General features: G+C 47.9%; 1 protein-coding gene across 7 annotated transcripts in view; it reads right to left on the bottom strand.

Annotated features, from left to right (window-relative positions):
* Positions 1 to 2,965: 2,965 nt before the first annotated feature.
* DKKL1 (dickkopf like acrosomal protein 1) overlaps positions 2,966 to 21,558 on the bottom strand; it is a 22,887-nt gene continuing 4,294 nt past the window's right edge. For all 7 annotated transcript variants that reach the window (XM_054466387.2, XM_054466384.2, XM_054466386.2 and 4 more), the window contains exons 3-5: positions 20,763 to 20,903; positions 20,526 to 20,618; positions 2,966 to 3,362 (exon numbers count right to left, since the gene is read on the bottom strand). In XM_054466387.2, coding sequence (XP_054322362.2) covers positions 3,054 to 3,362; positions 20,526 to 20,618; positions 20,763 to 20,903 — 543 coding nt within the window. In that variant the 3' untranslated portion in view covers positions 2,966 to 3,053. The remainder of the gene's footprint in view (positions 3,363 to 20,525; positions 20,619 to 20,762; positions 20,904 to 21,558) is intronic.

The raw sequence follows: 21,558 nt of genomic DNA, 5'->3' as shown, positions 1-21,558 counted from the left end.
CAAAAAATTAGCCGGGCATGGTGGCGGGCGCCTGTAGTCCCAGCTACTCAGGAGGCTGAGGCAGGAGAATCACTTGAACCCAGGAGGCAAAGATTGCAGTGAGCCGAGATGGCACCACTGCACTCCAGCCTGGGCAACAGAGCAAGACTCCCATCTCAAAGAAAAAAAAAAAGAAAGGAGTTATTCAAAATGAATCTGAAAGGACAGTTTGATGACAGATAATAATTGTTCTGTAATAAAAAATTTAAAAAAAAGAAATGTAATCCCTGGCCGGGCACAGTAGCTCACGCCTGTAATCCCAGCACTTTGGGAGGCTGAGGTGGGTGGATCACTTGAGGTCAGGAGTTTGAGACCAGCCTGGCCAATATGATGAAATCCTGTCTCTACTAAAAATACAAAAATTAGCTGGGTGCGGTGGCTCACGCCTGTAATCCCAGCACTTTGGGAGGCTGAGGTAGGCGGATCACTTGAGGTCAGTGGTTCAAGACCAGCCTGGCCAACATGGTGAAACCCCGTCTCTACTAAAAATACAAAAATTAGCTGGGTGTGGCAGCAGGAGCCTTTAATCCCAGCTACTCGGGAGGCTGAGGCAGGAGAATCGCTTGAACCCGGGAGGTAGAGATTGCAGTGAGCCGAGATGGTAAACCACCCTTCTCTGCTCGGCTCATGGGAACACTCATTTTACTTTATAGAATGAGGTACTGCCCTATTCTGGAATTGCAAATAAAAGCCAATGTGGGCCGGGTGCAGTGGCTCACGCCTGTCATCCCAGCACTTTGGGAGGCCGAGGTGGGTGGATCACGAGGTTAGGAGCTCAAGACCAGCCTGGCCAATATGGTGAAACCCCGTCTCTACTAAAAAATACAAAAATTAGCCGGGCATGATAGCGTGTGCCTGTAGTCCCAGCTACTTGGGAGGCTGAGACAGAAGAATCTCTTGAACTTGGAAGGTGGAGATCACGCCACTGCACTCCATCCAGCCTGGGCGACAGAGTGAGACTCTCTCAAAAACAGAAAAACAAAACAAAAAAACAATGCGAGGATACAGTGAGAAAGCAGCCATCCTCAAGCCAAGGAGAGAGGCCTTAGAAGCAGCCAAACTTGGCCAGGCGTGGTGGCTCACGCCTGTAATCTCAGCACTTTGAGAGGCTGAGGCAGGCAGATCACCTGAGGTTGGGATTTTGAAATTAGCCTGGCCCAAATGGTAAAACCCCATCTCTATTAAAAATACAAAAATTAGCTGGGCGTGGTGGCGAGCACCTGTAGTCCCAGCTACTTGGGAGGTTGAGGCATGAGAATCACTTGAACTTGGGTGGTGGCAGAGATTGCAGTGAGCTGAGATCATGCCACTGCACTCCAGCCTGGGCGACAGAGCGAGACTGTCTCAAAAAAAAAAAAAAAAAAAAAAAAGAAAGTTGACTTGTATTCATTGTACTCACTGTTGGATTCCTGAGTGTGTGAGTCTATGGGGTGATCCAGCGCTCAGCTTGGGCTTCAAGGGAGAGAGTATATGCCGTGTCTGGGTCCTAGATGGGACTCAGCACTGGGGAGGATCAGATCAGCTTTCTCCTTGATGGGTCATGACAGAGGATTCTCAGAGGGGACAGGAAATGCTCTGGGGAAGGACAAAGTGGACAGACCACCAAAGGCGAGCTCTGTGAGCTTCCAAGTTTGGACGAGGCATCAGGCCTGGAAGTGAGGGAGTTTGAGGTGGTGAGCAGGGAGGGTCAGTTAGAGGGACAAAGAGAGAGAAATAGCAAGTTGGAGATGGAGTCCGTCCGTCAGGGGGGAGTCAGGGAATGAGAAGATGAAGACAAGGATAGGTGGGTGTGGACACCACAGAGTCGAGGCTGGAGATGACATGGGAAGGACCTGAGTGGGGCTGGATAGTGGTCCCCCAAAGATGGTCACCCCCTAATTCCTGAAAACTGTAAATATGTTGTCCCGGTAGGTCCAGTCCAATCACATGAGCCCTTCAAAGCAAGGGACTGTCTGCCAGAAGAGGAAGGCATACCAGAGATGGGACACAAGGGGATGTCAGAGTCCTGCCATGATACTGGGCTGTGGCTCTGGGATGTCAGGTCCACCTGCAGTAACTGGAGAGAGACCTCTTGGAGTTAAGGGTGGGTGGCCCCCAGCTGACAGCCAGTGAGAACGTGGATACCTCAGTCTCACAAGCCCAGGAACTCGATTCTGCAGAAAATCTGAATGAGCTTGAAAGCAGCTTCTTCCCAGAGCCTCCCAATGAGAGCTCGGGTGGCTGACACCCTGTGAAACCCAGAGCTGAGGGCCGGCGGAGCCATCCTGGATTTCTGACCAGGATGATATGTGAAATAATGCATTTGTGTTGTTTTAAGTTGCCAAGTTTGTGCCCATTTGTGATGGCAGTAACAGTACGGGGGCCAAGTAGAGAGGACTGGAGTGAAAGAGTTGGGGGCCGGGCACAGTGGCTCAAGCCTGTAATCCCAGCACTTTGAGAGGCCGAGGTGGGAGGATTGCTTGAGCCCAGGAGTTCAAGACCAGCCTGAGCAACATAGGGAGATCCCTATGTTAAATAATACAACAATTAGCTGGGTGTGGTGGTGCACGCCTGTGGTACCAGCTACTCAGGAGGCTGAGGTGAGAGGATCACCTGAGCCTGGGAGGTCAAGGCTGCAGTAAGCTGTGATTGCACCACTGCACTCCAGCCTGGGTAGCAGAGTGAGACCCTGTTCTCAAAAAAAAAAAAAAAAAAAAAAAAGAGCTGAGAGTTGGGAGTGCAGACAGGGCTGGAGGTGACAGGGTTGGGTGCTGAGTGGACAGATGGGGCTAGAGCACAGACAATGCCTGAATGAGAAAACCAAGCCTTGGAGACTTAGACAAGAGCTAGCACAGCCAGCTGTCATGCTCAGAGCTGTGACTGGGGGCCTTTGCCATGGCCTGGTTGGCAGGCGGTTGGGGATAAATTGTGAAAGGAGATGGTGTTGTTAGATGTAAGAAAGAACTTTATTTCCATATGGTGCTTGGGGCAGGGTCTGATGGGGGCTACAGGCAGGTGCTCCCCGGTCCCCACCCCTACAGCTGCCGAGAGGGCCTGAGGATGTACAGTAAGTGCGTCTTTCGGGGGGACAGCCTGGAGTGGGAGGAGCTCTCGGTCCCCTCTTCTAGGATGTCCTTGCGGGTCCCCTTGCGGAGTCCATCCCGGATGGCCTGCAGGCGGTGTCGCTTCTCACTGAGCCAGTGGCCGCCCTCCAGGGCATCCTGGTGGGACCTCCACCGTGGCAGCTTAATGATCCAGAAGGCCACCCGGGGATGGAGTTCTGTGTGGAAGCTGTCCATGGCCTTCTGGATGGGTACCAGGGCTTCCTTCTCCATCCTGGGTACCTGGGGAGGAAGAACAAGGAGACCCTCTCATACTCCAAACAGCACCCCAGGATGGTCAGTCCCCACTGACCTATTCAGCCCACTTTGCAGATGACAGAATGCTTTGTGGGTTCAAAAGCCCTGTTTGAGGTTTACAAAGCACTTGGGTTTACACTTAAGGATTAAAAATACTCTGAGGTTTATAGAATGCTTTGGGATTGGAAAATTTGTTGGGTAATAGAGCACTTCAGGGATTATAATGCCTGTTGGGATTATAGAGCACTTTAGGATTAAATCCTCTCTGAGGTTTAGAGGATAGCAGTTTTAAATGTACAAATCACTTTAGGACTAAAAGCTCTTGGGTTTACTGAAGACTCATGACCATAAATGCAATGTGTGATCCTTCATTGATCCTGAATCAAAAGCTTTCAAGGGGCTAGGTGCAGTGGTTCATGCCTGTAATCTCAGCACTTTGGGAGGCTGAGGCGGGTGGATCACGAGGTCAGGAGATCGAGACCATCCTGGCTAACACGGTGAAACCCTGTCTCTACTAAAAATACAAAAAAAATTAGCCGGGCATGGTGGCGGGCGCCTGTAGTCCCAGTTACTCGGGAGGCTGAGGCAGGAGACTGGCGTGAACCCGGGAGGCGGAGCTTGCAATGAGCTGAGATCGCGTCGCTGCACTCCAGCCTGGGCAACAGAGCGAGACCATCTCAAGGAAAATAAATAAATAAATAAAAGCTTTCAAGGACAGCTTTGAGTCCAGGGAGAAAGTTTGAATATGGACTAAGTGTCTATTTGGTTCTTGCAATTCAAAGGGTGGGCTGCTGTTGTTAGGTATGCAAATTAATAGGTCCCACCCCACTCAGACCTGCTGAATCAGTCTGCCTTTTAGTAAGACGAGGTCTGAGAAGCCGTGCAGGAGATTGTTATGTGTTAAATTGTTTCCTCCTTGCTGGACGTGGTGGCTCATGCGTGTGATCCCAGCACTTTGCGAGGCTGAGGTGGGCAGATCACTTGAGGTCAGGAGTTTGAGACCATCCTGGCCAACATGACAAAATCCTGTCTCTACTAAAAATAAGAAAATTAGCTGGGCGTGCTGGTGCGCTCATGTAATCCCAGCTACTCGGGAGGCTAAGGCAGGAGAATCACTTGAACCTGGGAGGCGGAGGCTGCAGTGAGTCAAGATTGTGCCATTGCACTCTAGCCTGGGCAACAGAGCAAGACCCAGTCTTAAAAAACAAACAAACAACCATACTGTTTCCTCTCCAAATTCATGTTTTGAAATTCTAACCTCTAATACCTCAGAATGTGGCCTTATTTAGAACTAGGGTCATTGCAGATATAATTGGTGAAGATGAGGTCATTAGGTTGGGCCCTAATCCAACATGACTGTGTTCTTTTTTTTTTTTTTTTTTTTTTTTTTTTTTGAGATGGAGTCTCGCTCTGTAGCCTGGGCTGGAGTGCAGTGTCACAATCTCGGCTCACTGCAGCCTCTGCCTCCTGGGTTCAAGCGATTCTCCCACCACAGCCTCCAGAGTAGCTGGGATTACAGGGGCATGCCACCATGCCAGCTAATTTTTGCATTTTTAGTAGAGACGGGGTTTCACCATGTTGGCCAGGTTGGTCTCAAACTCCTGACCTCAGGTGATCCGCCCGCCTCCGCCTCCCGAAGTGCTGGGATTACAGATCCCAGCCATCATGCCTGGCCTGTGACTGGTGTTGTTATGCTAAGGGAAAATTCGGACACAAATGCACACAGGGAATACAGCAGATGGAGATGAAGGCAGAGATCAGGATGAGGCTTTCATAACCAAAGAACCCCAAAGGTGGCCAGCAAATCACCAGATTGTCCCTCACAGCCTTAGAAGGAACCAGCCCTGCTGACATCCTGATCTTGAATATCCAGCCTCCAGACCATCAATTTCTGTTTGAGTCACCCAGTTTGTGGTACTTTCTTACAGTAGCCCTAGCAAAGTAATACTGCAGTAACAGTTTGATAGGTCAGGTGTGGTGGCTCACGCCTGTAATCCCAGCACTTTGGGAGGCTGAGGCGGGCGGATCGCTTGAGGTCAGGAGTTTGACACCAGCCTGGGCAACATGGTGAAACCCCGTCTCTACTAAAAATACAAAAATTAGCCAGGTTTGGTGGTGTCTGCCTGTAATCCCAGCTATGCGGAGGCTGAGGTGGGAGAATCTCTTGAATTTGGGAGGTGGAGGTTGCAGTGACCTGAGATTGTACCACTGCACTCCAGTCTGAGTAACAGAGTGAGACTCCACCTCAAAACAAACAAACAAAACCCAAAACAGTTTGATAGCCACATTTTCTTGGGTGTGAAAATGGTACTGTGGGCCAGGCGTGTTCGCTCACGCCTATAATCCCAGCACTTTGGGATGCTGAGATGGGCGGATCATCTGAGGTCGGGAGTTCAAGACCAGCCTAGCCAACATGGCGAAACCCCGTCTCTACTAAAAATACAAAAATTAGCCGGGAGTGGTAGCACGCACCTTTAATCCCAGGTACTCAGGAGGCTAAGGCAGGAGAATCGCTTGACCCCAGGAGATGGAGGTTGCGGCGAGCCGAGATTGTGCCTTGGCGACAGAGTGAGACTTGGTCTCAAAAAAAAAAAAAAAGAAAAAAAAGAAAATGGTAGTGTGGTCTTGTGGGAGAATATATCAGTCTCAGGAGTGTCTGCTGAATTATTTATGGGTGAAGTGTCATGATGTCAGCCATTTACTGTCATATGGTTCAGAAATAAAAAAAAAATAGATAAAATGTTAAGAAGCCTCAATCTAGGCCAGGGGTTCTCAACCGAAGTTTGGAGAGATTTTTGGGTGTTACAACCTGTGTGGGTGAGGAGGCCACTTCTCTATCTCTTTTTTTTTTGGAGACGCAGCCTCGCACTGTTGCCTGGCTGGAGTGCAGTGGCGCAATCTTGGCTCACTGCAACATCTGCCTCCCAGATTCAAGCAATTCTCCTACCTCAGCCTCCCAAGTAGCTGGGGTTAGAGTTGCCCGCCACCACGCCCTGCTAATTTTTTGTATTTTTGTAGAGACGGGGTTTCACCATGTTGGCCAGGCTGGTCTCAACCTCCTGACCTCAGGTGATCCACCTGCCTTGGCCTCCCAAAGTGCTGGGATTACAGGCATGAGCCACCATGCCCAGCCTATTTATTTATTTATTTTTTGAGACGGAATTTCGCTCTTGTTGCCCAGGCTGTAGTGCAATGGTGCTATCTTTGCTCACTGTGACCTCCACCTCCTGGGTTCAAACGATTTTCCTGCTTCAGCCTCCCAAGTAGCTGGGATTACAGGCATGTGCCACCATACCCAGCTAATTTTGTATTTTTAGTAGAGACGGGGTTTCTCCATGTTGGTCAGGGTGGTCTCGAACTCCTGACCTCAGGTGATCTGTCCGCCTTGGCCTCCCAAAGTGCTGGGATTATAGGTGTAAGCCACCACTCCTGGCCATACTTTGTTTTTTTTTTTTGTTTGTTTTGTTTTGTTTTTTTTTTTTTTTGAGATGGAGTCTCGTTCTGTCGCCCAGGCTGGATGCAGTGGCACGATCTCGGCTCATTGCAAGCTCCACCTCCCGGGTTCACGCCATTCTCCTGCCTCAGCCTTCTGAGTAGCTGGGACTACAGGCGCCTGCCACCATGCCTGGCTAATTTTTTTGTATTTTTACTAGAGACGGGATTTCACCGCATTAGCCAGGATGGACAGTGCACAGGGCAGCTCCCACAACAAAGATTATCCAGCCCCACATGCCAATGATGCGAACCTTAAGAAATTTTGGTTTATGGAAAAGAGGCTATAGGGATATTTATTGTACTATTTTTTTTTTTTTATCATAAAGACACAGGCACATGCATGTTTATTACGGCACTATTCACAATAGCAAAGAATTGGAACCAACCCAAATGTCCATCAGTGATAGACTGGATAAAGAAAATGTGGCACATATACACCATGGAATACTATTCAGCCACAGAAAAGGATGAGTTAATGTCCTTTGCAGGGACATGGATGAAGGTGGAAACCATCATTCTCAGCAAACCAACACAAGAGTAGAAAACAAAATACTGCATGTTATCACTCAAGTGGGAGCTGAACAATGAGAACACATGGACACAGGAAGGGAAACATCACACACCAGGATCTGTCGGTGGGGGGTGGGGGGTCAGGGGAGGGATAGCATCAGGAGAAACACCCAATGCAGGTGATGGGCTGATGGATGGGTACAGCAAACCACCATGGTGCATGCACCTATGCAACAAAACTGCACGTTCTGCGCGTGTACCCCAGAACCCAAAGTATAATTTAAAAAAACATAAAAATACTATGTCTTAATATAACTTACTGTACCATGGATTTGATAAAAACTAAGGTAAGTCATTAAGAAAATGATACAAAGCATAAAAGATCATTTATCAAAATTACAAAAACTCCAAAACCAGTGGAAAAAGATCCAAAAAAAACTAGTAAAACAATTGAAAAATTATTTGAGTAATAAAATGTAAACTATGATAACACAACGACAGCTTGTGTCTTAAAGCAGGTTAAAGAAAGAATATTTTTTTAAAAATTAAGAGAATGTAAAAGTCCAGAGAGAGTAGCAAAATCCTCAAAACTCTCACGGTCCAGATGGTTGCTGGGCCCTGGTGAGGTCTTGTGTCCCGGCCCTTCCAGGTGTTCAAGAAATCTATAGAGATTTCTAGCATAAAAAACAAAGGTTGCAACAGGTCAGGTCAGCCTCTTCAGCATCCTTATCCTCCTTGAACTCACTGGGTTACATTTCTTCTGCCTTTTCAGGCTTTGTCTCTATTGCTTTTGCTGCAGGTGCTGGGAGAGTACTTGTTGGCATACGCTGATGGTCATCTGCATGGTTGGACTCTTCCATATCTGCTCCAGAAGCTTGAGTGTCTCCACTACATGAAGAGTCTTTGTCATTACTGGTTTCAGGGAAGCTGTCCTCAGAGCTACCATTTTCTTTGATGCCTTTCGCGGTGACAACGGCCAGCACTTGCCCTGAGGACATCTCTCCAGGAAGCTCTGCTACAAGAATGGCGAAGCAATCTTTTTTCTTGGCGCCTCATTTTGCCCTGTGAAGAGATAGGGCTGCTTCTCGGGACTTTTCACTGATCACCGTCCCCGCCAGGTCATCCTTGAAATCATTTTTGCCTGGACTCCCCAGGGTGCCTTCACATTACATGGGGCCACCTTTTCCTTGATGTCACTGGGAAGTTCTTTCACTGGATGCTCTGTAGGAACTTTTTCCTCGGTGCATTCGTCAGCCTTCAGATCCTGTGGAGCATCCTCATCTGAGCTTTCGTTGGCGAGATCTTCCACCAGGGTATCCTCCTTGGGAACTTTTTCCTTGGCAAGTTCGTCAGCCTTCAGATGCAGTGGAGCATCCTCATCTGAGCTTTCATTGGCAAGGCTTCTACCAGGGTATCCTCCGTGGGAGATGTTTCCTAGGCACGTTCTTTGGCCTTCAAATGTCATGTGGCATCCTCATCCGTGCTTTCGTTGGTGAGGTCTTCCACTAGGGTATCCTCCATGGGAACTTTTTCCTTGACACATTAATCGGCGTTCAAATCCAGCATGGCGTCCTCATCCGAGCTTTCGTTGGTGAGGTCTTCCACCAGGGTCTCCTCTTTGGGAACTTTTTCCGAGGCATGTTTGTCGGCCTTCAAATGACGTGTGGCATCCTCATCTGAACTTTCGTTGGTGAGGTCTTCCAGCAGAGTATCCTCCGTGGGAACATTTTCCTTGGTGCGTTCGTCAGCCTTCAAAATCCAGCGGAGTCTCCTCATGCAATCTTTCATTGGCAAGGTCTTCCATGAGGGTATCCTCCGTGGGAACTTTTTCCTTGGCACATTTGTCAGCCTTCAAATTTATCAGAGCATCGTCATCTGAGCTTTTTTTGGCGAGGTCTTCCAGTGGGGTATCCTCCGTGGGAACTTTTTCCTTGGCGTGTTCGTCAGCCTTCAAATGCAGTGGAGCCTCCTCATCTGAGCTTTCATTGGTGAGGTCTTCCACCAGGGTATCCTCCGTGGGAACTTTTCCTTGGCACGTTCTTCGGCCTTCAAATCTGCTGGGGCATCCTCATCTGAACTTTCATTGGCGAGGTCTTCCAGGGAATCCTCCATGGGACCTTTTTCCTTGGCGCATTCATCGGCCTTCCAAAGCCATGGGGCATTTTCATCTGAGCTTACAAAATTCTACAAAAACTCCAAAACCAGTGGACAAAGATCCAAAAAAAAAAACTAGTAAAACAATTGAAAAATTATTTGAGTAATAAAATGTAAACTATGATGACACAACGACAGCTTGTATCTTAAAGCAGGTTAAAGAAAAGAATATTTTTTTAAAAATTAAGAGAATGTAAAAGTCCAGAGAGAGTAGTGCAATCCCTAAAACTCTCACGATCCAGTTGGTTGCTGGGCCAGGATGGGGTCTTGTGTCCTGGCCCTTCCAGATGTTCAAAAAATCTGTAGGGACTTCTAGCATAAAAAACAAAGGTCACAACAGGTCAGGTCAGGCTCTTCAGCATCCTCATCCTCCTTGAACTCACTGGGTTACATTTCTTCTGCCTTTTCAGGCTTCGTCTCTATTGCTTTTTCTGCAGGTGCTGGGAGAGTACTTGTTGGCATACGCTGATGGTCATCTGCAAGGTTGGACTCTTCCATATCTGCTCCAGAAGCTTGAGTGTGTCCACTACATGAAGAGTCTTTGTCATTACTGGTTTCAGAAAAACTGTTCTCAGAGCTACCATTTTCCTTGATGCCTTTCGCAGTGACAACGGCCAGCACTTGCCCTGAGGACATCTCTCCAGGAAGCTCTGCTACAAGAATGGCGAAGCAATCTTTTTTCTTGGTGCCTCATTTTGCCCTGTGAAGAGACAGGGCTGCTTCTGGGGACTTTTCACTGATCACCGTCCCTGCCAGGTCATCCTTGAAATCATTTGCCTGGACTCCCCAGGGTGCCTTCACATTACATGGGGCCACCTTTTCCTTGATGTCATCGGGAAGTTCTTTCACTGGATGCTGGGTGGGAACTTTTTCCTCGGTGCATTCGTCGGGCTTCAGATCCAGTGGAGCATCCTCATCTGAGCTTTTGTTGGCGAGATTTTCCACCAGGGTATCCTCCGTGGGAACTTTTTCCTTGGCAAGTTCGTCAGCCTTCAGATGCAGTGGAGCATCCTCATCCGAGATTTCGTTGGCGAGGTCTTCTACCAGGTTATCCTCCGTGGGAGATTTTTCCTAGGCACGTTCTTTGGCCTTCAGATATCATGTGGCATCCTCATCCATGCTTTCGTTGGCAAGGTCTTCCACTAGGGTATCCTCCATGGGAACTTTTTCCTTGTCACGTTAATTAGCCTTCAAATGCAGCATGGCATCCTCATCTGAACTTCCGTTGGTGAGGTCTTCCACCGGGTATCCTCCGTGGGAACTTTTTCCTTGATGCATTCATCGGCCTTCAAATGCAGTGGAGCCTCCTCATCTGAGCTTTCATTGGTGAGGTCTTCCACCAGGGTATCCTCCGTGGGAACTTTTCCTTGGCGCATTTTTCGGCCTTCAAATCTGCTGGGGCGTCCTCATCTGAACTTTCATTGGCGAGGTCTTCTAGGGGATCCTCCATGGGACCTTTTTCCTTGGCGCATTCATCGGCCTTCCAAAGCCATGGGGCATTTTCATCTGAGCTTACAAAACTCTACAAAAACTCCAAACAGCAGTGGACAAAGATCCAAAAAAACTAATAATTGAAAAATTATTTGAGTAATAAAATGTAAACTATGATGACACAATGACAGCTTGTGTCTTAAAACAGGTTAAAGAAAAGAATATTTTTTAAAAAATTAAGAGAATGTAAAAGTCCAGAGAGAGTAGTGCAATCCCTAAAACTCTCATGATCCAGTTGGTTGCTGGGCCAGGATGGGGTCTTGTGTCCTGGCCCTTCCAGATATTCAAAAAATCTGTAGGGACTTCTAGCATAAAAAAGAAAGGTCACAACAGGTCAGGTCAGGCTCTTCAGCATCCTCATCCTCCTCGAACCCACTGGGTTACATTTCTTCTGCCTTTTCAGGCTTCGTCTCTATTGCTTTTTCTGCAGGTGCTGGGAGAGTACTTGTTGGCATATGCTGATGGTCATCTGCAAGGTTGGACTCTTCATATCTGCTCCAGAAGCTTGAGTGTCTCCACTACATGAAGAGTCTTTGTCATTACTGGTTTCAGGGAAGCTGTCCTCAGAGCTACCATTTTCCTTGATGCCTTTCGCGGTGACAACAGCCAGCACTTGCCTTGAGGACATCTCTCCAGGAAGCTCTGCTACAAGAATGGTGAAGCAATCTTTTTTCTTGGTGCCTCATTTTGCCCTGTGAAGAGACAGGGCTGCTTCTGGGGACTTTTCACTGATCACCGTCCCCGCCAGGTCATCCTTGAAATCATTTGCCTGGACTCCCCAGGGTGCCTTCACATTACATGGGGCCACCTTTTCCTTGATGTCATCGGGAAGTTCTTTCACTGGATGCTGTGTGGGAACTTTTTCCTCGGTGCATTCGTCGGCCTTCAGATGCAGTGGAGCATCCTCATCTGAGCTTTTGTTGGCGAGATTTTCCACGAGGGTATCCTCCATGGGAACGTTTTCCTTGGCAAGTTCGTCAGCCTTCAGATGCAGTGGAGCATCCTCATCCGAGCTTTCGTTGCCGAGGTCTTCTACCAGGGTATCCTCTGTGGGAGATTTTTCCTAGGCGCGTTCTTTGGCCTTCAAATGTCATGTGGCATCCTCATCCATGCTTTCGTTGGCGAGGTCTTCCACTAGGGTATCCTCCATGGGAACGTTTTCCTTGTCACGTTAATTAGCCTTCAAATGCAGCATGGCATCCTCATCTGAACTTTCGTTGGTGAGGTCTTCCACCGGGTATCCTCCATGGGAACTTTTTCCTTGATGCATTCATCGGCCTTCAAATGCAGTGGAGCCTCCTCATCTGAGCTTTCATTGGCGAGGTCTTCCACCAGGGTATCCTCCGTGGGAACTTTTCCTTGGCGCATTCTTTGGCCTTCAAATCTGCTGGGGCGTCCTCATCTGAACTTTCATTGGCGAGGTCTTCTAGGGAATCCTCCCTGGGACCTTTTTCCTTGGCGCATTCATCAGCCTTCCAAAGCCATGGGGCATTTTCATCTGAGCTTACAAAACTCTACAAAAACTCCAAACAGCACTGGACAAAGATCCAAAAAAACTAATAAAACAATTGAAAAATTATTTGAGTAATAAAATGTAAACTATGATGACACAACGACAGCTTGTGTCTTAAAACAGGTTAAAGAAAAGAATATTTTTTTAAAAATTAAGAGAATGTAAAAGTCCAGAGAGAGTAGTGCAATCCCTAAAACTCTCACGATCCAGTTGGTTGCTGGGCCAGGATGGGGTCTTGTGTCCTGGCCCTTCCAGATGTTCAAAAAATCTGTAGGGACTTCTAGCATAAAAAACAAAGGTCACAACAGGTCAGGTCAGGCTCTTCAGCATCCTCATCCTCCTCGAACTCACTGGGTTACATTTCTTCTGCCTTTTCAGGCTTCGTCTCTATTGCTTTTTCTGCAGGTGCTGGGAGAGTACTTGTTGGCATATGCTGATGGTCATCTGCATGGTTGGACTCTTCCATATCTGCTCCAGAAGCTTGAATGTCTCCACTACATGAAGAGTCTTTGTCATTACTGGTTTCAGGGAAGCTGTCCTCAGAGCTACCATTTTCCTTGATGCCTTTCATGGTGACAATGGCCAGCACTTGCCCTGAGGACATCTCTCCAGGAAGCTCTGCTACAAGAATGGCGAAGCAATCTTTTTTCTTGGCGCCTCATATTGCCCTGTGAAGAGATAGGGCTGCTTCTGGGGACTTTTCACTGATCACCGTCCCCGCCAGGTCATCCTTGAAATCATTTGCTTGGACTCCCTAGGGTGCCTTCACATTACATGGGGCCGCTTTTTCCTTGATGTCATCGGGAAGTTCTTTCACTGGATGCTGTGTGGGAACTTTTTCCTCGGTGCATTCGTCGGCCTTCAGATGCAGTGGAGCATCCTCATCTGAGCTTTTGTTGGTGAGACCTTCCACCAGGGTATCCTCCGTGGGAACTTTTTCCTTGGCAAGTTCGTCAGGCTTCAGATGCAGTGGAGTGTCCTCATCTGAGCTTTCGTTGGTGAGGTCTTCTACCAGGGTATCCTCCATGGGAGATTTTTCCTAAGCACATTCTTCGGCCTTCAAATGTCATGTGGCATCCTCATCCGTGCTTTTGTTGGCGAGATCTTCCACTAGGGTATCCTCCATGGGAACTTTTTCCTTGACACGTTAATCAGCCTTCAAATCCAGCATGGTGTCCTCATCCAAGTTTTTGTTGGTGAGGTCTTCCACCAGGGTCTCCTCCTTGGGAACTTTTTCCGAGGCACGTTTGTCGGCCTTCAAATGCCGGGTGGCATCCTCATCTGAACTTTCATTGGTGAGGTCTTCCACCAGGGTATCCTCCGTGGGAACTTTTTCCTTGATGCATTCATCGGCCTTCAAATGCAGTGGAGCCTCCTCATGTGAGCTTTCGTTGGTGAAGTCTTCCACCTGGGTCTCCTCCATGGGAACTTTTTCTGAGACACATTCATCGGCCTTCAAATGCTGTGTGGCATCCTCATCTGAACTTTCGTTGGCAAGGTCTTCCTCTAGGTTATCCTCCATGGGAACGTTTTCCTTGGCAGGATCGTCAGCCTTCAAATCCAGTGCGGTGACCTCATCTGAGGTTTTGTTGGCGAGGTCTTCCACTAGGGTATCTTCCGTGGGAAACTTTTCTTTGGCACATTCATCAGCCTTCAGATCCAGCGGGGAATCCTCATCTGAGATTTCGTTGGTGAGGTCTTCCATCAGGGTATCCTCTGTGGGAAACTTTTCCTTGGCAGGTTCTTCAGCCTTCAGATCCAGCAGAGCATCCTCATCTGAACTTTTGTTAGTGAGGTCTTCCGCCAGGGTATCCTCCGTGGGAACCTTTCCTTGGAGCGTTAATCGGCCTTCAGATCCAGTGGGGTGTCCTCATCCAAGCTTTCGTTGGTGAGGTCTTCCAGCAGAGTATCTTCCGTGGAACATTTTCCTTGGTGCTTTCGTCAGCATTCAAAATCCAGCAGCATCTCCTCATGCAATCTTTCATTGGCAAGGTCTTCCATGAGGGTATCCTCTGTGGGAACTTTTTCGTTGGCACGTTTGTCAGCCTTCAAATTTATCAGAGCATCGTCATCTGAGCTTTTGTTGGTGAAGTCTTCCAATGGGGTATCCTCCATGGGAACTTTTCCTTGGTGTGTTCATCAGCCTTCAAATGCAGTGGAGCCTCCTCATCTGAGCTTCCGTTGGCGAGGTCTTCCACCAGGGTATCCTCCATGGGAACGTTTCCTTGGCGCGTTCTTTGGCCTTCAAATCTGCTGGGACATCCTCATCTGAACTTTCATTGGCGAGGTCTTCCAGGGGATCCTCCATGGGACCTTTTTCCGTGGCACATTCATTGGCCTTCCAAAGCCATGGGGCATTTTCATCTGAGCTCACAAAACTCTACAAAAACTCCAAAAAGCAGTGGACAAAGATCCATAAAAACTAATAAAACAATTGAAAAATTATTTGAGTAATAAAATGTAAACTATAATGACACAATGACAGCTTGTGTCTTAAAACAGGTTAAAGAAAGAATATTTTTTAAAAAATTAAGAGAATGTAAAAGTCCAGAGAGAGTAGTGCAATCCCTAAAACTCTCACGATCCAGTTGGTGCTGGGCCAGGGTGAGGTCTTGTGTCCTGGCCCTTCCAGATGTTCAAAAAATCTGTAGGGACTTCTAGCATAAAAAACAAAGGTCACAACAGGTCAGGTCAGGCTCTTCAGCATCCTCATCCTCCTTGAACTCACTGGGTTACATTTCTTCTGCCTTTTCAGGCTTCGTCTCTATTGCTTTTTCTGCAGGTGCTGGGAGAGTACTTGTTGGCATATGCTGATGGTCATCTGCAAGGTTGGACTCTTCCATATCTGCTCCAGAAGCTTGAGTGTCTTCACTACATGAAGAGTCTTTGTCATTACTGGTTTCAGAAAAACTGTTCTCAGAGCTACCATTTTCCTTGATGACTTTCGCAGTGACAATGGCCAGCACTTGCCCTGAGGACATCTCTCCAGGAAGCTCTGCTACAAGAATGGCAAAGCGATCTTTTTCTTGGCATCTCATTTTGCCCTGTGACGAGATAGGACTGCTTCTGGGGACTTCTCACTGATCACCATCCCCACCTGGTCATCCTTGAAATCATTTGCCTGGACTCCCTAGGGTGCCTTCACATTACATGGGGCCTCCTTTTCCTTGATGTTGGCAAACTCTTTCACTGGATTATCTGTGGGAACTTTTTCCTTGGCACATTTGTCAGCATTCAGATCCAGTGGAGCATCCTCATCTGAGCTTTTGTTGGTGAGGTCTTCCACCAGAGTATCCTCCATGGGAACTTTTTCCTTGGCTCATTTGTCAGCCTTTAAATTTAGCAAAACATCCTCATCTGAGCTTTTGTTGGCGAGGTCTTCCACCAGGGTATCCTCTGTGGGAAGTTTTTCCTTGGTGCATTCATCAGCCTTCAATCCAGTGGAGCGTCCTCATCTGAGCTTTTGTTGGCAGGGTCTTTCACCAGGGTATCCTCTGTTGGAACTTTTTCTTTTGTGCGTTTGTCAACCTTCAAGTCCAGTGAGGCATCCTCATCTGAGCTTTCATCTCCAAGGTCTTCCACCAGGGTATCCTCCATGGGAACTTTTTCCTTGGGACGTTCTTTGGCCTTCAAATCCAGTGGGGTGTCCCAATCTCAAATTTCATTGGCGAGGTCTTCCAAGGGATCCTCCATGGCACCTTTTTCCTTGGCGCATTCATCGGCCTTCCAAAGCCATGGGGCATTTTCATCTGAGCTTTCACTGGCGAGGTATCCTTCCAGGATATCCTCCATGTGAACACTTGCCTGAGTTGCTGAGTCTGTCGAGTGAACAGCAAGAACCTGTTCAGAGGAAGTGTCGCTGGTCTGCTCCCCTGCCAGGTTGTCCTTGAAATCTTCAGATGGCTGCCTGCCAGGGTGCACATGAGGATGACTCCTGCAGCGGCACATTCTCTCTCTAAAACTGTGCTGGCAGACCATGGATTCGCCATGGACAGCGGATTCTCCTGAAACCTGAGTATCCACTACTGCATCTTGGAGGCAATACTCTAGCCTTCACGAGCACCCTTCTACCCCTCCAGTCAGGCTGAAGTCTCCATCACTGTCACCGCCACAACCGTAGGAGGTGAGCTGCAGATCCGTGCCATCTGCAAGCTCCAAACTCCACCTCACCACAGGTGACTTCTTCACTTTCTCCTCCAGCCTGCCTCAGAGTGGCTGGGCGGGCAAAGCCAGAAAAGCCACTCTGGCCACACTGCAGCCTCTGTTGCTACCACCAACTGCAGTGAGGCAAGCTATGGTGCCACAGGCTCCAACCTCCAGCGTGTGGAAGGTGATTCCCCTTCCCCTTCTCCTGGTTCTCTAAGCCAGGAACAGAGTAGCTCAGTGGGCAGATACAGAAGAGCCTAAAATCTGTTGTACTATTTTTAAAAAAACTTCTCTTGCCTGTAATCCCAGCACTTTGGGAGGCTGAGGTGGGTGGATCATGCAAAGTCAGGAGTTCAAGACCAGCCTGGCCAACACAGCAAAACCTCATCTCTACTAAAAATACAAAAAACAAAAAAAAACAAACAAAAAAAACATTAGCCGGATGTTGTAGTGCGTGCCTGTTATCCCTGCTCTTTGGGAGGCTGAGGCAGGAGAATCACTTGAACCTGTGTTAGAATCAAAATGCTTGTTTCTTGGTGTCACAAGGAAAAATTAGCATTCAGACAAAAAGTTTTCTCAGCAAGGCAATTTTACTTTCTGTAGAAAGGGTGCTGCCCATCAGCAATCCTGCCAGGAGAGCACAATGAACAAAGAAAGGCAGGAATATTTATCCCTTATGCATTAGGTCCTTACTGCTGTGTCCTGTCTCCATTGGTTGGAGCTGGACCTCACAGTCTAAGCGAAACCCAATTGGCTAACAACTTAAAAAACTTTCTTAAATAGGTAAAGGCAATGGAGAACAAAGGAAAAGAGGAAGTTGCTTGCAAAAAGACTTGGCGAAGTAATAACATTTCCAAATAAGGAAGGGGCATAAGCTGTGAGCTGGGACATGCTTGAGCTTGTCGAGACCAAATATCTTGGTTAAAGTACAAGGACACAGAATGTACTTATTTCCTTATATCTAACAACTACATAAGATATGGTTTAAAAAAGAGTTACTAACACAAAGCAAAGAGGCTTAAAAAAAGTTAATTAAAAAAACTATTATTTCTAACACTTATGATTTATTATTTAATAAAAACTTTAAAGAGAAACTTTTTTACTTTCCACAACCTAGAAGGTGGAGGTTGCTGTGAGCCAAGATGGCACCACTACACTCCCGTCTGGGTGACAGAGGGCGACTCTGTTTCCGAAATAATGAAGTATGTTTTAAAAAAAAACTTTTCTGTAGGCTTGAAATTTTATTTATTTATTGATTTATTTATTTATTGAGACAGAGTCTCACTCTGTTGCCTAGGCTAGAGTGCATGATCTGGGCCCACTTTAGACCCAACCTCCTGGTCTCAAGCAATCCTCCCACCTCAGGCTTCTGGGTAGCTGGAACCACAGCACACACCACCACACCTGGCTACTTTTTTGATTTTTTTTTTTTTTTGGAGACAGAGTGTCACTCTGTCCCCCAGGCTGGAGTGCAGTGACATGATCTTGGCTCACTGCAATCTCTGCCTCCCGGGTTCAAGCAATTCTTCTGCCTCAGCCTCCAGAGTAGCTGGGACTACAGGTGCAGGCCGCCATGCCCGGCTAATTTTTCGTATTTTAGTAGAGACAGGGTTTCACTGTGTTGCCCAGGCTGGTCTCGAACTCCTGAGCTCAGGCAATCTGCCTGCCTCGGCCTCCCAAATTGCTAGTATTACAGGTGTGAGCTGGCATGCCTGGCCTACTTTTTAAATTTTTTTGTAGAGATGAAGACTCCCTCTATTGCCCAGGGTGATCTCAAACTCGTGGGCTCAAGTCATCCTCCTGCCTCAGCCTCCCAAAGTGCTGGGATTACAGGTGTAAGCCACTGTGCCTGTCCTGCAATTTTTAAAATAAAATTTTAAATAAACATTTTTAAAATGAAGATATTGCATGGGTGTATGTGGGTATCATATGGATTTATCAAGCTCTTTGGGTTTCTTAAAACTTTTCAGGATTAAAAATACCCTGATTTTGCAAAGCACTTCATAATTAGAATCACTTGTAGAAGTTTACCAAAGGTGGCCTGGCCAGGCATGGTGGCTCACGCCTATAATCCCAGCACCTTGGGAGGCCAAGGCAGTTGGATCACCTGAGGTCAGGAGTTCAAGACCAGCCTGGCCAACATGATGAAACCTTGTCTCTCTAAAAATAGAAAAATTAGTCAGGTGTGGTGGCAGGCGCCTGTAATCCCAGCTACACAGGAGGCTGAGGCAGGAGAATCACTTGAACCTGGGAGATGGAGGTTGCAGTGAGCTGAGATCGCGCCATCGCACTCCAGCCTGGGGGACAAGAGCGAGACTTCGTCTCCAAAAAAAAAAAAAAGAAGTTTACCAAAGGTGAAATGCACAATGCATTTAGCATTCATACAGCTCTTTGGTATTAAAAATCACATTTTGGACCAGGCGCAGTAGCTCATGCCTATAATCCCAGCACTTTGGGAGGCCGAGGCAGGTGGATCAGCTGAGGTCAGGAGTTCGAGACCAGCCCAACATGGCGAAACCCTGTCTACACCAAAAATACAAAAATTAGCTGGACGTGGTGGCACGTACTTGTAGCTACTTGGGAGGCTAGGGCTGGAGAATCACTTGAACCTCGGTGGCGGAGGTTGCAGTGAGCTGAGATTGCGCCATTGCACTCTAGCCTGGGCGACAGAGCGGAACTCTATCTCAAAAAAAAAAAAGAAAAAAATCACATTTTGGGCTGGGTGTGGTGACTCATGCCTGTAATTCCTAGCACTTTGGGAGGCAGAGGCGGGTGGATTGCCTGAGCTCAGGAGTTCAAGACCAGCCTGGGAAACATGGTGAAACCCCGTCTCTACTAAAAATACAAAAATTAGCTGGGTGTGGTGGTCTGCGCCTGTAGTCCCAGCTATTCGGGAGGCTGAGGTGGGAGGATCATTTGAATCTGGGAGGTGGAGTTTGCAGTGAGCTGAGATTGTGCCACTGCACTCCAGCCTGGGTAACAGAGCAAGACTCCATTCTCAAAAAAAAAACAACCAAAAAAAAACCCAAAAATCAAAACAACAACAACAACAACAACAAAAACATTTTGGAGTTTATAAGGGAGAGGTTTACCAACCACTTTGGGATAGATTAAAAAATACTCTGAAGTTTGCAGAGCACTTACTTTGAGACAAAAACACAATTTGGGGTTTATGAGGGTGAAGCTTTCCAAGCACTTAGAATTAAAAACCCTTCTTGGTTTATAAAACATTTTGGTGCTCATAGAAACACTTTGATTGACTATTATGTAGTTAAAAAAAAAAAAAGAAAACCACTTTGACACTCACAAAACCCTCTAGGGTCTACTAAACCCTTGCGGATGTATTCTGAGGTGGAAAATTTCATTTCTGGCAGTTGGATTGCCCCACTTGATAGATGGCAAAACTGAGGCTCAGAAGGAGGAAGTTCCACACAGAGGAGTAGGAGGGTCAGTTCCTCTTCTTGTCCTCCTAAACTACAGAAAATGTTAGGGCCTCGCCAGGTGGGTGGCTCATGCCTGTAATCCCAGCACTTTGGAAGGCCAAGGTGGGCAGATCACTTGAGGTCAGCAGTTCAAGACCAGCCTGACCAACATGGAGAAACCCTGTCTCTACTAAAAAAATACAAAAAATTAGCCGGGCATGGTGGTGGGTGCCTGTAATCCCAGCTACCAGGGAGCTTGAGGCAGAAGAATTGCCTGAACTTCGGAGGCGGAGGTTGCAGTGAGCCAAGATCGTGCCACTGCACTCCAGCCTGGGTGACAGAGTGAGACTCTTCTTTAAAAAAGAAAAAAAGAAAATGTTTGGGCCTGGACACTTTGACGGCGGGGCATGTCCTAACCTTCAAATCACCCTCGAAGCTCCCCTCCGCTGGTTGAATGGATGCCACCACATTCTCGGAGATCAGCACCTCTCCTGTCTTGTTGTTGGTCATCTGTGAGGATCCGATGAGAGAGTGAGAGCAAACCTGCTTTCCTCCTCCGCCCTCCTTCCCTCCCAACAGATACTGCAGCACGAGGGATGGAGGGATGGAGGGATTCCCGAGGGGACTCCAGGAAGGGCTTCCCTGCATAGGCACCTTGTCGATCTGGAGGTGGCTGGAGAGGGTGTTGTTCCCCAGCTGGTGCTCCTGGTTCTCCTCTTTGTGGTAGTTCCTAGGGAGGCCCCGGAAGTCCATGGGGGCAGAGAATAAGCTGTCTATGCCCCGAAGCAGGTTACCCTGGGGCCGGAGGAGGGACTGGTGAGCTGCTGGACCTCACATCTCCTCAGTACAGCCCCTTCTGCAGCCCTGCTAGGATGCTCCCGAGGCCTTGCCTCAAGTCCCTCCCATCCCCTTTACTTTCTGCCCTCTGATACTTAGGGCCTAACCTCCGGCCTCCATCCCCCATGAATTCTGTCTCTATTCTCAGTCCTATTGCCTTACTATCCCTGTTCCTTTTCTGTCCCCATCCCCCTCTCCTCCTGTCTCTTTCCCCAGTCTCTTGTCTCTGTCCCATCTCCCTCTCTCTTTGCCTGTTACCTTTCCTCTCTTATTTATGCACATATATGTTTATTTATTTAGAGACAGGGTCTCCTTGTTCTGTCATCCAGGCTGGAGTGCAGTGGTGCGATCATGGCTTACTGCAGCCTCGACCTTCTGGGCTCAAGGGATCCTTCTGCCTCAGCCTCCCAAGCAGCTGGGATTACAGGCGCATGTACCTGCAACTATTTTTTATATTTTTTTGTACAGATGAGGGCCTCACTATGTTGCCCAGGGTGGTCTCCAACTACTGGGCTCAAATGTTCCTTCTGCCTCAGCCTCCCAAAGTTCTGTGATTATAGCCTGGGCCCAGCCCCTTCCCTCTTCCTATCTTTTGGTCTCCCTGTTGCCCTCT

The sequence above is a fragment of the Pongo pygmaeus genome, chromosome 20, assembly GCF_028885625.2.
Source record: "Pongo pygmaeus isolate AG05252 chromosome 20, NHGRI_mPonPyg2-v2.0_pri, whole genome shotgun sequence".
NCBI lineage: Eukaryota > Metazoa > Chordata > Mammalia > Primates > Hominidae > Pongo > Pongo pygmaeus.
The sequence above is the reverse complement of the archived record's forward strand: the minus strand, read 5'-3'. Positions and strand labels throughout refer to the sequence as shown.